This window comes from Filicampus tigris, chromosome 1 (assembly GCF_054856515.1).
Source record: "Filicampus tigris isolate MCC_2025a chromosome 1, RoL_Ftig_1.0, whole genome shotgun sequence".
Lineage (NCBI taxonomy): Eukaryota > Metazoa > Chordata > Actinopteri > Syngnathiformes > Syngnathidae > Filicampus > Filicampus tigris.
In genome coordinates, this window is record NC_141217.1 from 12733397 (window position 1) to 12750147 (window position 16751).

Here is a 16751-nt window from a genome sequence, read left to right on the forward strand (position 1 = left end):
AAAACATCTTTAAAGTTTGATGCGTTTTATGTTTGCTGCACTGCTTTTCTGATTCTACATCAGCGGCCCACTTACTGAAATACCAACTTTTGGCAACTATGCGAGGAACGTCTTGACTTCCAGCTCAAAGCAGAGCTGCAGGACTGACATGCGATTTCTAGAAGCACAAAGCCTACAGCGAGAGGTTTTATGCTTTTAAGAACCGCATCAGATAATGAGGAATCGCGTTTGGAGTTTCCTCAAGGCAGTTTTACCAAGTTTAGTTTTTTTGTTTTGCCAAGGTTTGATTTAGTTCAAGTCTAGCTTGTTTCCTTCCAAAGAGAAATCAAGAGAACAAACCCATACATGACATTAAATATGTTTTTCACAGAACAGAAATAAGAAAAGCCAATGCTCAAATTCTTGAAGGCACAGTACAGAAACAAATGATCTTACTTTGTTGTTATTTTTGCCAAGTAAATCACAAGTCCTATAATTCTGTTAGCTGACATTTCAAGTGATGGGCAAGCTTGCTAGCAATCAAAATTTCCATCCCAGAATTTCCTGGGTCTCCTCAGACATCTACATATCTGCACTTCAATTAAAAGGTTAAAAAACAAAACAAAACTTAAGAGCGATATTTGTGGCCTCTCTTCCGGATGGAAGCCTCAGCCAAAGTGAATTTGTTTCGTGTCTCAGTGCTGTTTTTTTTTGTGTTTTTTTTTTCCTCGTACAGTGGACATGCATTAAACACAAAGATGACACGTGGGTGGGGAGAGGCTGGCTGGAAGCCTGCGCGACGGAGTGAAGGCAGAAAAAAAAAATATGATGAAGCCAAAATTCAAATATGGAAAGTGACACACAGAAAGCATCCCCGCGGCAGGAATGTTGTGAAATAACCAAACGGAAGAATCCCTTTGCCATGTGGTCTGTTGTGAGCTTTTAAACTGAGATTACACTGTCCAGGGATGTTGTGGGGAGTGCTGTATAATGAGTATATTTATAATCGCATGCACATAGGTTCTAAATGTTGACTAGGGCGGCAGATGGGGTGAAGACAACAGAGTTGAGAAAGGAAGACAGCTGAGTGGGGAGGGGACAAAATGTGTGTGTGTGAGAGAGAGAGAGAGAGAGAATCAATAGTCTAGTTGCCCCACCAGTCAACTTGAGAGTGTGAGTAGTTGCCGCCGTAGCCGTCGCTTGTGTAGAAGGTTCCAAAGCCACCTGCGGAACAGACGGAGGCAATGTTGACGCTTTCCGAGCGCACTGTTCAACAACTCAAATTGCCAGCAAAAATCAGTCGCACCTCCTGCAAAGCCACGGGCTCCTCCGTGTCCTGCTTGGTTCCGAACACCACGCCCTCCAAAGCCGCCGGCATTGCCTCCAGCGGCCGTCTGACGGTAGTCGCGTGCTCCAAAACCACCGGCGAACCTGAACAAGTCAACCGAGAATTTTTTTGTTTGTTTTTTTTGTGGACATCATGCAAATGTCTCCAATCAGTGGGAAAAGCGTGTTTGTGGACCTCTTAGAGCGTCCGCGGTTGCTGCTCTTATGCTGGTGCTCATACGCCAGGCTCTCCAGCCATGACGGAACTTCCTGTTTGGCTTCCACCAGGATGTCCAGTAGATCTTTAGTGATGTTCCCGTTCTTGTCGTTGAAGAACGATGTGGCCAGCCCTGAAGCATAACAGGCCTTATTTGTATTGCTGAGGGTGTGTTCATTTGTTTAACCCATTATGGCCGGGAGCGTATAACCGCGTTTCTACCACTAAAGCCGGGGGCGCTGTTGCGTCTTTGTACCCTTAAAGCCGGGACAGCGTATATGTCATTTTTTCTTTCTTTTTTTTTTTTTTTATCCAATTCTCAGTCTCTTAACCAGTGAAATGCATCAGAACATACACGCGATTGCGGGAGCTCTGAAATGAGTGACGGTAGTAATAGAGACGACACGCTTGTGGACTTTGAACCAGCAGAACCAGTCAAACGTGATATATGTTTGCAGACAATGACAACATTGACGTCTTTGTAACAGAATAGAGGATGGTAATTACCAGTCGATTTTTCAAATTAAAAATAGTGCTTCTCTTGCACTGACACTTTATTTTTACATCTTCGATTGAAACAGTAAAGATTACTTGAAAGAGAAAGAGAAACTCGGGCCTGTTTGAAAAATCACGTGTCTCAGGTCTCAAATTCTTTTGGAATGATGTTTCTATCTGCTACCGGGGCTGAGATATTATTTTGTAGGTGTTGAATTTCTGGGTAATTCCAAAAACGACCTTAGGTTTTGGGAGCTGTTGATTCAGGTGCTTTAGGCTTGTATCGTATTTAATGGGTTAAAGCAGTGAATCTCCAGTGGGTCAAATGGGTAGGAAAAAAATGACAGGCGGACCTTGATGGTACCGACATAAGTTTCAAGGTTTTGAGTGGCGCGCGATGAACTAGCTTGCGCAGTGGCGCAAAAACACGCGGCATAAGAAGGCACCCTCAGTTTATGCCGTACTCCATGTTTTTCAATGGATTCTTTTATACTTATCACATCACTAAAGCACATGGCCGACATTCAAGCAAAAAAATAATAAATTGAGGACCCCCTGACCAGTGAATTATTCAAAGTGTATCCCAGGTTGGACTTTATTAGAACTCCAACGCAAAGGATGTTTTTTCATGTTTTATAAAAATCGAGGCATTCAATCCCAGGTATGTCTATGCATTTTTTTTTCTCACGTGGTTGGGTAAAGGAAGACGAGATCAGTGCCAAGATGAGTGAACCTTTGTGGCCACATTTAGTGCAATTGTGATGTCTAATCGTACTTTTTTTGTACAAATAACTTCAAAGATTATTTTGGAATAATTCATGTTATTTATCGTTCTTCACTTCTGGAAAAGTGAGTCACGGCTTGGTGAAAATAGGAAAATGCCCTTCCTAAGGTAACAACAATTGAGCACCACTGGTTGAAAGCAGGATGTCCTCACTACTTACCACAAGCAGATAATCTTACCCAGGTTTCCTACTCGTCCTGTGCGTCCAATACGGTGGACATACTCCTCAATGTCACTTGGTAGGTCGAAGTTAATAACGTGTTTCACATTGGAGATGTCAAGACCACGAGCTGCAACCTGAGAGAAGCAACAGAAGCTTCTAAAACAAACACGCACACGCGTGCTCTGCTACATTTGGCTAAATTCAACATTTTACTGACAGCAGTCGCCACCAGGATGGGGCATTTTCCAGATCGGAACTGGTTCAGAGCCTCCTCTCGGTCCCTCTGGGAGCGGTCGCCGTGGATGCTGGTGCAGGCGTAACCTTCCCGGTACAGGAAGTCCTCCAAGGCGTCGGCGCCTTTTTTGGTCTCCACAAAAACCAGAGTCAGCGAGTCCTTGCCTAGCCGGCCAAAAGAAACACAACGGAAAATTAACTGACATATTTCACTTGCAAGTGAGCTTCACAACAAGTGAGGATTGTGTTACGACGATATTCTTTTCGCTAACTTTGTGCAACTATTAGGGCTGCGTATGCTGGTGATGACAAATGAAAAAACGTGCATTGCAGGACGTACGGATAAAAACAAGCAGAAATACATCAAAACAATTGCAATCATAAATATGACCACAACAGATGACTTTTGTAAAAGAAACGGCTGGCATGTTGGACTACAGATCCGACTCATGCCAGGTTGCACGGAACCGATGAGATACCAAACTAAGATGAAAATCGCAGGCAGGTAGGCAAACTTGTCGAAACAAAGAAATAAACGTTGTGGATGCGTGTTTCTCTGCTATAGAGCTTACCAGGCTTCTCCATGTTCTCTCCAGCATTGTCCTGCACTTCGCTGGGGATGACTTGGGATAAAACCACACCAAACCATCAACACCAACTACAGCACTTGCCCTCGCACCAGTACAGGAACCCCGTTGTGTGTGTGTGTGTGTGTGTGAGTGTTTGTGTGCGCGCGGGCGTATGTTCATGTGTCACGCGTTCCAACCGTCTCACCTGTGGCACTGAGCAGGTCCAGGAGAAATGACCTCTTGTCGCTCTCTTCCACCCAAACCACCTTCTGAGTGATGTTCTCGGAGGTGGAGCCCACTCTTCCCACTGCCAGGAAGATGTAGTCATCCAGGAAATCCCTGGCCAGAATCTGCAGGGGGCAAGCGAGAGTTGCGGGTTTTGCTGCACGTCGAGATTGATCCGAGCTGAATAAGAGCGGCGGCGAAACGAGATGAACGGACGCACCTGTATTTCTTTGGGAAAGGTGGCGCTGAACATCATGGTCTGCCGGCTGCCTTTCGGAGGCATGGTGTCCTGTTCGACGATGCGCCGGATCTGAGGTTCAAAGCCCATGTCCAGCATCCGATCCGCTTCGTCCAGGACGAGGTACCTAGAGCAAAAGCACACGTCGACCGTCCTTTAATTTCATCTCTTTGGAATGACCTTCCGTTAAATATTAGGCAAGACCCCCTCTCTGTCCATTTTCAAAACCCATTTGAAGACACATTTCTATTCTTTGGCTTTTGACTTGAGACTTGACAGTTTTCTGCTGTCTATTGTACATAGTATTTTGTGTTAATTTACTGCTTTCACTTGTTATTTTATCGCTATTTTGTTCTTGTATGTAAAGTGCTTTGTTACAGCTGTAGCTGTTGTGAAATGCGCTATATAAATAAAGTTGTATTATTTACTTGTCTGACATCTGTGCAGGCAGCGTGGCAGACGAAATGAGTGTGAATCGTGGTCTGTCTTTATAAGTGTGCGTGCGTGCGCGTGTGTGGGAATAACTCTAGGGTGTAATATGCCTTTTGCCCAAAGCCAGCAGGGATAGGTTCCATTTTAATAATATTTGAAGAATGCTGCGATCATTTTTGTAAAGTATGAAACATCTGTATCGTGACGGCAATTTTTAAAATTTGGTCACAAAGAAAATATGGCAATGTTTAGCACGTCTGTGGCATTATTAAGACTTTTCGATGACGCAGGACTAAATTGAAACTCTAAGGGTAATTAAGGAATTAATTTTGGAAAATAACTTTTTTTTTTTTTTTTTTTTTTTTTTTTAAGAGATTGGCACACACCATGAAATTTGGTTTTGGACAAGGATGTTTGAAACAAAAAGGCCATTTTGTGGTTGACTAATAACTTTTTACCAAATTCTTTAATCAGACATGCAAACGAACTTTTCCAGATTAATTTTTCTGCGCTGATTCCCAATCTGCCATCATTTATTGCCTAGCACATCAGGTTTTAATAAAGATAACATAATATGTAATACATTCATACTAATTTTTATGAATTAGGGTTAGGTTCAGCAAAAGATGGGATTCTTTTTTCTTCCTGAAATGTCAGAGCTATAAATTACAACTCAATAGGAAAATCTGTATTTCCCAGGCTTTCATATCTCAAATTGAGCAACAAAAAAATGAAAATGTCTGAAAAACAATGTGGTAGAAAAAAACTGTTGACATTTTTTTAAAATCGGCATCAAAAATACTTTTAGGGACACACAAAGACGTCTCTGATTAAAATTAGCTGCTGACCAATGTACTTGTTGGAGTGATCACATTGGAGTAGAAACAGGCATGAATTTGTGTTCATGCTGAAGCTCATTGCAAAAGTTATCTTTTTTTTTTGCCTTTAGCAATGGAGCACAATGCAATTTTTGGGGGGGCTTTAGAAATGCAAAGATCTTGAGGAAAACTAACAGCAATCTCCTCGCCCTAATGCTTGTAACAAAAACTAAAGATTGGTTGTAAAATACCACTGCAAATTCACACCATGCAGAACTTGCTGCTGTAAACGAGCACAGGTTTCCTCATTTCACCAAGTTGTGAAAGCATCACCTATCAAACTTTCATCGAGATAATGCCAATTCATAAAAAAAATTGAAGCGCTACAACCCCGATCAGCTCACCAACAAACATCAATGAAAAGCTCCCTGGTGGAGCTCTCTTGTCCATATCTTACTTGCAGTAGTCCAGTCCAATCTTGCCCCTCTCCATCATGTCCACCAGCCTTCCTGGGGTGGCCACCAATAGGTGACACCCTCTCTCCAGATCTCGGATCTGCTGGCCAATGTCTGCTCCTCCATACACGACACAGGGACGCACTCTGGACCGGTATGAAAACTGAAACACAATAATGGATTTTATCAATCAATCACATTTCAATCACATTTTATTTATATAGCACTTTTCATACATAAAAATGCAACTCAAAGTGCTTTATGTGGAAATTCAAGGCAATCAAGGACAAAGTACATCAACAAAACAACATTAAAACTGAATTTTACAAAATTAATAGAAGAAAAATGCGTGGCAGCGTGAATGAAGAGTTGGCGATCTTGAACAAGTGGGTTTTCAGTTAAGTTATAGAAGTCGTAAAAGAAACCGAAGTCTGATGAAAATGAATTCCATAGCTTGGGAGCATTGCAGCTGAAGCCTCTGCTCCCAATGGTCGGAAAGACACGTTCGGAAATGAGCTGCATGTGCACATTGGTTCAGTTGAGACCGTTTGGGGAAACACAGACCATTGCTCAAATTTGCCATTGGCTTATCCAGAGTGCATCAAAACCGAGTGCCGGTGCATGCAATAGGTACTCTGAGGACACTGTAAGCCAGTGCTAGCTAGCTGTGTTTGGAAATTAAAGGCAGCAGAGCGGACTCTGCCTCTCCGAACACACCCACTCTCAAGAGTAGTGCACGGACGTCAGAGTGAATCTCCAACAGGCAGGCAATGGTTCCAAGAAGAGGGAGGCAGATGATGAAAAGCAGGGCCCCCAGGACAGAACCCTGGGGCACACCTCAAGTGACTGGATAGGAGTCGGACGAAAAGCATTTTAGCTGGATGAACTGAACACAAGGGGAGGAAGTATCATGACATTTTTTATCATTTCAAATTCAATTATAAGGAAACATACCTTCCTGGCTTCATCATATATCTGCAATGCCAGCTCTCGAGTAGGGGCCAGGACCAGAGAAATGGGGTACTGCTTACGACGGCCATATTTTCCATTCTCCTACAATATGTGGAATAATTATATTCGATAAGCAACAGCTTATTGGTGCAAGATTGACAACATTGTCAAAGAAAACATCAGATACAGAGACAATAAATAACTTGAAGGGCAATAAGTACAGCATAGTGTATACCTCCACCTAGGACAACAGTGTATAAATTACAACATATATAAAGTAGGGCTGTGCAATTAATCGAAATTCAATTACGATTTAGATTATTACACTCCACGATTACAAAATTGGCATGATCGTAAAAAACGATTATTAATACTAATTTGGAGTTGTTTTGTGGCATGCGCACCTGAGTTACTCCGCTGCGCCGCCCTCTCCAAGCTAGCTAGCTAGCTAGCTAGCTAGCTAGCCAGCGAGCCCACACCCCGCAAGTCACACTGCACACACTCCTACTCAACGTTTTAACAGAATAACAGACCTAAAAATGGCACAAGACCCGCCACAGGAACGACTTGTAAACAAGCAAGGCAAGTCGAAATCGCTTATTTGGTTACATTTTGGGTTTGCCGTGGAAGACGGCGAGCAAAGACGTATAGTGCAAGTGCAAGTTGTCTCTGCATCCACCAGCAACACAACGAATCTATTCAACCATCATTTGGTTTACGATGATGTTATGATACACCAAAGCAAGAAAACACAGAGTTAGATTTGGCATCATCTGCAACGCAAATGTCAGTCGTTGAAACACTATACGCAGCAATTCCCACCCATCAACATCGGAGAGACACAAAAAGATAACAGAATCTATTGCCCGGACAAGCCTTCCAAATGTTTAGGGCACAGACTCCACTTCGCAATCGGCACGAGGGATTTATTTCAAATAACATATCTTATGCAAATATACACTACTTTTATTAGACAAAAACAGAAACCATGCTAAACATTACTACTGTGACTTAAGGAAAATTCCTTGTGTAGTTTATAATATGAAGTATTTTTTTTTTTGTGTTCATTTTTGTTTCAAATTGCTTCAAATGCAATTTGCAAACATATTATTGGTCATTATATTGTAATACAGTTTATATATGTCCTACTATAATTTAGAAGTATTGTATAGATTACGTACTAGTATGTAACAGTCAACATTTAAATTAGTTTGACCCAGTCAGCATTTCAAATTTATAATTTATCAGAAGCAAATTACTTTAACTTTGTTTACTATGTGTAAATATTACTTTAAAAACAAAAAAAAAGGCTCCAGACAAAGGTCTAAATGTATAGATGAATAGCATGTCTGTTATTCTGTCAAAATTGGCATTTTACTCCAAGCAGTTTACTACTTTCGCAGTTTATAAGTGCATAGCAAGTTAACTCGTTTGTTTATACAAGGAAACCATAATTTATACATTTGGACTTTATTTTTTAAATAATCAATTTAATAAATGTTGTTGGTCCAAAATGAACTTAAATTATAGCGTTTCAAAGAATTTTGTCTTAATATTTTTTACAAGTTTAAACCTGTTCTTGTGTTTTGTAGCAAAAAAAGAAATCATTTGAATAATCGTAATAATTTCAATTATTACCAAAATTATTGTGATTCATATTTTTTTCAAAATCGAGCAGCCCAAAACCTCTGTCAACTGCTGTTTTTTTCCCTTGTCCTACCCCTTTCAACTTGTTACTTGGCAGGCCAAAGTTTGTGCAATGGCTCTAAGTGACTTTTCATCTCTCAGCTTCACAATCGAGTCTTTTCACCCCAAAACAGCTCTCTGGTTTCCACTTTGGTTGCATTTCTAACCAACACAATTGTACTCGGCACAGGCAAAAAACAAATCCTCAAACAGGCATGCACATTCCGTACAGTTTGTTTGAATAATCTAAATTATAATAGGTCATACCATGGCAGCAAAACCAACTTGGCAGTCACGTGCAATACTTTTTGCTCACAAATGGGTGCAAGCTTCTAAGTCTTGTGTCTGGTCCATCTCTAACTACCTGGAGATAAAAGCTGCAATGCTGATTGATCTTTGTCTCATACTCGCCGTTTGATGTCACACCCAAATGTTTTCAGTCTACAGTAAAAGTAAAAATAAAGTAAAGGAAGGAGGGAAGGAGGGAGGGAGGAGAGCGCAAGTGAAACTACATTCCATACCTGCCCAGAGGCTTTAGCTGCATTAAGAGCATCTCCTGGTCCCTCGGCGTAGATTTGGCTGAGAATTGGCAGCAGGAATGCTGCCGTCTTCCCAGAGCCTGCGCACAAAACATGGCACAATCTGTGGCTTCTTTCTCATTTTGCATATTAAGACATACAAGTCACATTCAGTCGGTCATACCCGTCTGTGCGCAGGCCATGAGGTCTCGCTTGGACTTGACGATTGGAATGGCATATTTCTGGACAGGGGTCGGTCGGGTGTAGCGGCTCAGCGCAATGTTGCCCATGATAATCTCACCCATGTCTATATCCTGGAACTACACAACAGGACGGCCATTTGAATTGGTTACACTTGCACACAAAACATGAGGTGGGACAAAAAGGAAGACATTCCATTTTGACTTACACTCTCAATGTGATGAGGGCAGTTCTGTCCAGTGGCCTCGACAGGAATGTCATCGTATTTCTCAAAATTAATCCCAGTGTTGCTGCCGGAGAACAACTCGCTAGAGGGCACAATGGGGACCAGTTGAACACGACTTGCGGATTATTGTACAAGCATATTGAACCCATGCCTGGCCAGTCATTGGAGAAGTAGGTACACATGCACAGTTGTTTCAAATAATGAGGCTTTAGAAAGTTAGTTGGCAGGCTACTTCCTAATCCATGTAGGATGATGCAAGACATTAGCACATTCACCAAATGATACAGCTGTTGTATTGGATATGACGAGATATTGCGTTTCTCCTTTGAAGACCGTCATCATCCGACTTACTGCTCAAGTCGTTCGTTGAGTGGCGTCGGTTTGGACCAGTCTCCTTCATTGCAGGCCTCCTCCACCCAGCGGCTGTTTCCACCTCCACCACCACTGTACCCACCATGGTCAAACCTAGGACAAAAAAAGAACTATGTCTAACTAATGTGCATCTGCAACCTTAACTCTTTCACCGCCATTGACAAATTCACTTGTCTTTTCACAGTCCAGCCATTCAATCCGAGGAAATTATATTTTTTCAAGCGTTACGGTAATAGAGGCTCTGAAAATGTCTGTCAGTGAATGAGTTAAGCATGTTCTAAATTGGTTTTCGACTACAGTGGTATCCTTGATTTAGGCATTCTGATTAATATTGCGTTTGTGGAATATGAGTTAACCCATTAAGGACTAAAGTCTCAACAGCTCCCCAAAACCAAAACCTAAGGTTCCCTTTAGAATCACCCTTGAAAACCTGAAGTTTTCTCAGAAATTCAACACTTACAAAATGATTAAGATCTCAGCCCCTGTAGCAGACAGAACCATAATTCCAAAATAATTATCTTAGGCATGTCGCTTTCACACAAGCAGTTTCAATGGAAGATGTAAAAATAATGTGTCAGTGCAAGAGAAGCACTATTTTAATTTTTTTAAAATCGAGTGGTGATTACCATCCTCTATTCTGTTACATAGACGTCTATATCGTCATGGTCCAGAAACCATATCATATCACGTTCAACTGGTTCCGCTGGTCGTGCACGTCGTCTATATAGCACTGCCGTTAATTTAATCAGAGCTTCCGGCGATCGACGGCGTCCGCCATTTGTCTACCTACGGCTCGAAAAAATTCCACGCCATCCTACGCGGTCTCGCGACACCGTCACATGTATATTCTGATGCATTAAATTGGCTAAGAGACGGAGAACTGGATTAAAAAAGGACGGTGACGTATCCGCTCCCCCGGCTTTGAAGGTAGAAAGACGCAACAGCGCTCCCGGCTCTAGTGGTAGAAACCCGGTTATGCGCTCCCGTCCTTAATGGGTTAAGGAGCAAAATCCACCCCTTTTTAGCCATCTCAGGGGGTGGCCATTTTGTCATTTCTGTCGGCAGAAAATGACATCACAACTACTCAGGGGTCAGGTAACGACCAATCACGGCTCAACTTCAGAAATCTTGTCAGCCGTGATTGGTTGTTCCCTGAGCCCTGACCAACTTTGATGTCATCTTCAGTTTGGACACTCTGTCAGTAAAATCAAGGCTGCAGTGTACTTCCACATTAAGTGACTTTCATCAAGCTCGGCCGTAAATGGAAAGTGGAGAACTTGACTATCATCTCACCGTCCACGATTTGCATTGCTTCTGTCATTGAAGAAGGCAGATTTTCCTCGGTTGTTTCCAAAGCTGCTGTAGGCGTCTTTGGCAGTGCTCCAACCGCCGGCGTCTGTCAAGGCCATAGAAGAAGAAAAGGCCCTCAAGTTTCCTCAACCGAGCAGGTCAATGTTTATGTTTACGCGCAGTCAAGCAGGCTCACCACCTTTGTTTTCATATAACCCGAAGCCCATTGGCTGAGCGGGGTTGATGGGATTGAAAGAGCCACCTCGGTTGCCACGATAGCCGCCTCCGCCCACGCCCCCTCGGCCCCGCTCCATGCGAGGCGGGCCACGGTTGTAAGTGTTCCCGCCAGTCATGCGGTTGTCATGATAGCCATTGACAAAGTTGGCGCGGCCACCGTCCCAACCGACTGGAGAGAGGGAGAGAGAATAATAATTCTACAAGTGATGATAAGTGAATTCAAGTTCTGAGGAAAGGCATCTTACAGGCGGCGGCAGGTGCGATGGTGTAGCCTGCCCTGGCAGCAAACACATTTCCTCCTAGAATAAGAAGACAGTATGTCACCAGTGGTTTCGCCTGTCATAAATGCAGCAACATAAAACGGTGAAATGTGGCCAATTTGTAGGGATAGCAGTAGGGCTGAACGATTTAAGGAAAAGATTCAATTGCAATTTTCTAATAGACATTGCGATTCGATTCACGATTTTCTACAACTCAAGCCTCAGTGCAATGTTCACTATGAAGACTAACATTTACAAACATGACAGAAACTGACATAATACCATCGAAACATGAAAAGTTACTACTCTAATATAAAGTGCGCACACTAAAGTGGCTGTGTAGGGAGGCAGTCCTTTTTCAATTTTTTTGAAATGGTCCAATAAAGCAAGACCTACTTCTTGCCGTCATGTAGAAATATGCAATTATGTGTCATAGTGTATGTCAAAATACGTTTTTAACCCAAAATGTGTGAAATGTTGTACTCATGTACGTGTTCTTAATTAATAAATGTAAGGTTATATGTATAAAGTTTCCATATTTTTGTTAGAGACTCAACTGCTTCAAACAGTGACTGAAGGCTTAGCGATATGACCTGAAATTCATGTCATCGAAAACGGTGAGTGTAAAAAGCATATGGAAGAATGTCTGAATGTGAAAGGTAAATATTTCCTGTTTAAAGAGTCCAAAAGTATCATATTTATGCGTCTCGTTGCTTCTCTTCATTCAAATTGTGCATTCTTATGTAAGCATCAGATTTTTCTTTTATGTATTGAAATCAATTTAACAAATATGTCCCTTAGCAAAGCCAAATTGACAAAGCAATTATTGTGTAGATGTCAAAACTCAGTACTCTGTGGTGCAAAACAACATTGCTGGTAATATAAATATTTAATATACTTTTGACCTCAAGCTCTTTGTCATGGCGAACGTCAGCTGTAACATATGGTATTCATTTCCGGTTTTCGAGCGTGTGCTATGTTTCTGTTGTCATATCCTAGTTCCAGACCCTTAACTGTAAATCAAATTTTGTGTTTGTAGCTGGTTGCTGTTCGCCCTAACATGGTTCTAACCAGACTTCTGTGAAAAGTGCACTGTACACCTAAGCACTTATTCTGGTCTCTCTGCCATTCCCATTAGCAATTAGCTTCTCCATCTTCTCATGCTCTACCCTTCTTGTTCGGTGTTGCATATTTAGCAACTCCTTGTTCGCCTTTAGCACTACTGGTTAGGCGAAGATTAGTACAGGAGTAGATCCACACCGCGCAGCTCCCACAGACATTGTACAGCGTAAGTTAGCTTAGCACCTAGCGTTCGCAAGCAGCTGGGAAAGCAAGTACTTCCGGGAGGAAGGGTGACACCATGATGTGGACGCAACGCCTTTTTTAAGCAGCTCGAAGCTGGATGATGAATCGTTCAGCCCTAGATAGCAGTGAAGTGAATGCAGCAAGCCAGCTTTCCAAAATGTAGCATTCTGAGCCACGTGGGCCTCTAGGATGTATAGAAAGTATTTTGTTGGAAGAAGCACTAAATAGCTGCTCCTCACCATTTTTAGGACCATCTTTGTTCCGTAAATGTGGAGGAATGTATCTTCCTGCAGACACGAGAGAGACATCAGCCTCATTCTAATAATCAGTAAATAGGGTAGGTACATACAATCAAAACCTAAAAACATCCCCAATGCATCAAATTGTGGTGGCGATCTGCAATATTCACAGTGCCACATTATGGCCCCATGTGGCTGCCTCTCTATCTCCAAGGCATGCCTTGCTTCATCAGCAGGGTTTGTTTGTGATTAAACTTGCAAGAACATAGGAAACACTTACTGTTGGTGCCACCACCTTGTCCGTCTGCCACATTCAAGTCTAGGACAGCAAGCTGGGGACAGAAACACAAGCAGAGGTTTTAGCAAAGATTTACCTTAACTCAATATCTTGTTGACAATCGTGTCAGTTAGTCGTACTTGTTGTTACTGATATGATTGTACAGCGATAAATGGAAAGTTTATTCCACAGAGATAAGCCTTTTTTGATGCAGAGATTGGTGTGAATGATAGGCTTGCTGTCAGTCCATGTTCTGTAACATGATGATCGAAGTGAAGCTGCTATGGCAGGATAACCCGACTGTGCAAAAAGTATTGGAGCTGAATCTGTTTTAATCAAAACAAAATTTATAAAAAGGCAAGACATTTGTATATCAAATCATTTTTCACCAATGAAATGAACAGAAATGAATCCGTTCCAGTCTTCTGAAACAAAAAAAGTTTTTTTTCTAAAAAAAAATAGAACTCTGTATCATATATCACAAAAACACAATTATTTAATTATTATCTAATTATTAGAGGGAATGCGAAGAATAAAAACAATTGGTTCATCATGAGTAATTGCGATTGTGTGGCTCCTCCTGGTGTGTGAGCCGAGGCCACCTGGGGGCAGTAAAATGCAGGCATAACATGGAGATATTTGTTAGCCCATCTATGGCATTGTTTAGATTTATGTTCAACTTGACAATAAACCTCAACTAGGAGAGGAATTCAACAGCTTGAAGCCTTTTTTTCTCTGACCAATTGTTCACTACCATCATTGCCATCGTACAGCAATGGTGCCTCAAATTTGAGTTTATAAATCCAGTAAGAACAATAAGGGAAAAAGTGCCAGGTGTGCCACGGAAAAGCATCCAATTTCACTTAAATGGTCGTACCACAAACAATGTACCATATGCATCATCTATTGATGCCAGTGACGTTTAGTAACGGGCATATTCATTTAAATATTTAGGCTAAATACTTTTGCGACAATTTGGCCTAGGCTCCATAACTGCTGGGGGACAATGATTTGAAAACAAACATAAAAATCACGTTGCAATTAAAGCTGCCCATGTGAAATTTAAATTGAAATCAATTTATGAGCAAGAACGCCGGTAATCTATCTTCGCAATTTTACAATGTGAAAATGGATGTTGGGAAAACAGGCATTCCAAAAATCGAAATCAGTGGTGGCCCAAGACTTTTGCACTGAACTGTACTGTACTGTGCTATTTACCATTCAGTGCGTGGGTTTAAATTCCGCATTAAATCCTTCCACAAATCGTCTTGCATTGCAACCGAGAGCAAATATCAGTCATCAACTATCTGTTAATGATTGTTGACTGCAATTCTGCGCCCTACTTGAACAATATGAGGACTTTATTTTCGCAATCTCTTGATTTGGCTGGACCAAGCACAGTGACGGTCGGATTTTCCTACGTCGCAAGTGACGCAGAATAATTGAGCATTTTTGCAACGTATGAGAGTACAAAAAGCTTGTTAGATTTGACAGCCAAGTGCGTCGAGCTGTCAAATGCGGAATTTGGAGCGCACCAGCTCCACAGGCTCGAAGCTTTAGCGCACCTCCATTTTATTTCGTGTCGAGCTGCAAGACAAACGCAGTGAAGATAATAGTGGATGGTGCGTTTCATGTGCTCACCGTGTCGCGCCGACGGAGGCCGCCGTTATTTGGCAATCATTCTTCAGCACTAAGAAACATTTAACGAGCCCTATAACGCTTCACCAAAGGACACGTTTTGGTCAAAGTATTTGTGGGAATGTTAAATATGAAAGCTACATCAACAAATGTTGCTGGGAACACGTATCACAGGTTGGCCACTCGTCAATTGTCGTCAGGCTAGTGCTTGACTGAAGCGCACCCAATGCTAGCACGATAGCATCTCGCTAGCCGTTGTTAGCCGGTAAGCTAAAATCAGTCTAAGACTTTTTTTCCCCTCCGCATGACGCTATAAGCAACATCAAACGAGCTGCTTACCTGTTGTTCTAGACCATGGACATTCTCGACGGACACATGACTCATCACTATGGAATATGGAGGAAAAATGTTGACGTTGAGAAAAAGACCTCTTTGTTTGCCGGGGTTCGATGTAATGTTATCGCCCCTTTGTCGCGTGCCTCGCCGCGACAAAAGAGAGATTTGGCAGGTTTGCACGAATAGCAGACACTTTGCAGAACGCACGCTGAAGTTTGCTTAAAATTCTGCTACGTTTGGTCACCAAGGTGGTACTTGATGCAAACCCAGCTGATGTCGATTTGTTCTACAGCTGGGAATGAAGATTTGTTAAGACAGCACGCGTGAACCAAGGAGAAAAAAAACATCCGGTGATGGTGGAAAATAAAGGTAAAATAAAAGTCTGGCACAACGTTTCAAAAAACAGAAAGGGAGCATAAAATGATAACTTCTCATGTTTTAATTGTGTTATATCGTCGGGGGAGAACATATGTTGATGTTTAACGAAGAGATAAAATTACCCGGATATATAACTCTTCCCTGTTATGATAATGAGTGCTTAGTTCATCATGGTTCCGATATGGCTTTCTAGTTCCCACCAAAATGGTCACAACTCCAGTACAAACAAATCTAACCATTTAATCTGAAAGACAGTTTTCTCTCAACTAGTCAAGGATTTTCTTTTACAGAATACAATAAAATAAAACTTAATAGTTAATACACAAAAAGGCTATATTAATTCAATATATTATAATCGGGGGACCAGGCACAAAGACGAAAAACTTTGGTTCAAAACTTGCTCATTTTCTTCATCCCAATGGTCCAATTGTACATCGTGACAATTACCTGTATACCACTAAACTGACTGCACCGGGCAATAGTGACCTTGATCTTCAGGGCAAGTTTCACATTAGGTAGGTTGGGAGAAGACAAGAAGGTCAAGTGATATTTGGAGCAGCCTGCATGTACATGGGCATCATCCCTTGAAAGAAAGGAATAAGATAGTTATAAACATGCTGATATAACAACTACTTGACATATATTCAAGGCAAAATAAATACTTAAAGTCTGCCCACTTTGTAAAGGTTGATGACTGCAAGGTGGGTGGACTCATTGACCACACGGACTGTCACTGATAACAAAGCTGCCATGGCAACGAGTATAATGATTGTCATACAGGTTTCAGCCCAGAGATTCACGAATGAACAATCTTTGGGCATAAAGGTACACCAACAACTTGCTGACCTGCACAACTGTCAGGAGGAATCTTGTACCATTTCTCCTTGCAAGTGTTTCATTTC

General features: G+C 41.8%; 1 protein-coding gene across 3 annotated transcripts; it reads right to left on the bottom strand.

Annotated features, from left to right (window-relative positions):
• Window positions 1–601: 601 nt before the first annotated feature.
• On the bottom strand, window positions 602–15816 carry LOC147152812 (putative ATP-dependent RNA helicase an3). 3 transcript variants are annotated; one of them, XM_086025958.1, is made up of 20 exons: window positions 15475–15816; window positions 13501–13552; window positions 13221–13268; window positions 11662–11715; window positions 11379–11585; window positions 11183–11285; window positions 9869–9982; window positions 9500–9599; window positions 9275–9410; window positions 9094–9191; window positions 6890–6988; window positions 5938–6098; window positions 4213–4357; window positions 3973–4117; window positions 3771–3821; window positions 3182–3363; window positions 2981–3098; window positions 1502–1655; window positions 1286–1410; window positions 602–1203 (listed from the first exon to the last, which is right to left on the bottom strand). In XM_086025958.1, exons 1-20 carry the CDS (start codon window positions 15517–15519, stop codon window positions 1124–1126), a joined length of 2217 nt encoding a protein of 738 aa, XP_085882084.1. In that variant the 5' UTR covers window positions 15520–15816; the 3' UTR covers window positions 602–1123. The 3 variants fall into 3 exon arrangements, with proteins under 3 accessions (XP_085882084.1, XP_085882163.1, XP_085882238.1); XM_086026037.1 differs by lacking the exon at window positions 13221–13268; XM_086026112.1 differs by lacking the exon at window positions 3771–3821.
• Between the last annotated feature and the right edge of the window lie 935 nt (window positions 15817–16751).

What these genes read in the sequence shown, in the direction of transcription:
- LOC147152812 (XM_086025958.1), bottom strand. Translation starts at nt 15,519, where the DNA reads ATGAGTCATGTGTCCGTCGAGAATGTCCATGGTCTAGAACAACAG. An exon ending in CTCAACGAACGACTTGAGCA is followed by an intron (nt 9,600 to 9,868) that starts GTAAGTCGGATG and finishes TGTGCCCTCTAG; the next exon opens with CGAGTTGTTCTCCGGCAGCA. An exon ending in CCATCCTGGTGGCGACTGCT is followed by an intron (nt 3,099 to 3,181) that starts GTCAGTAAAATG and finishes TGCTTCTCTCAG; the next exon opens with GTTGCAGCTCGTGGTCTTGA.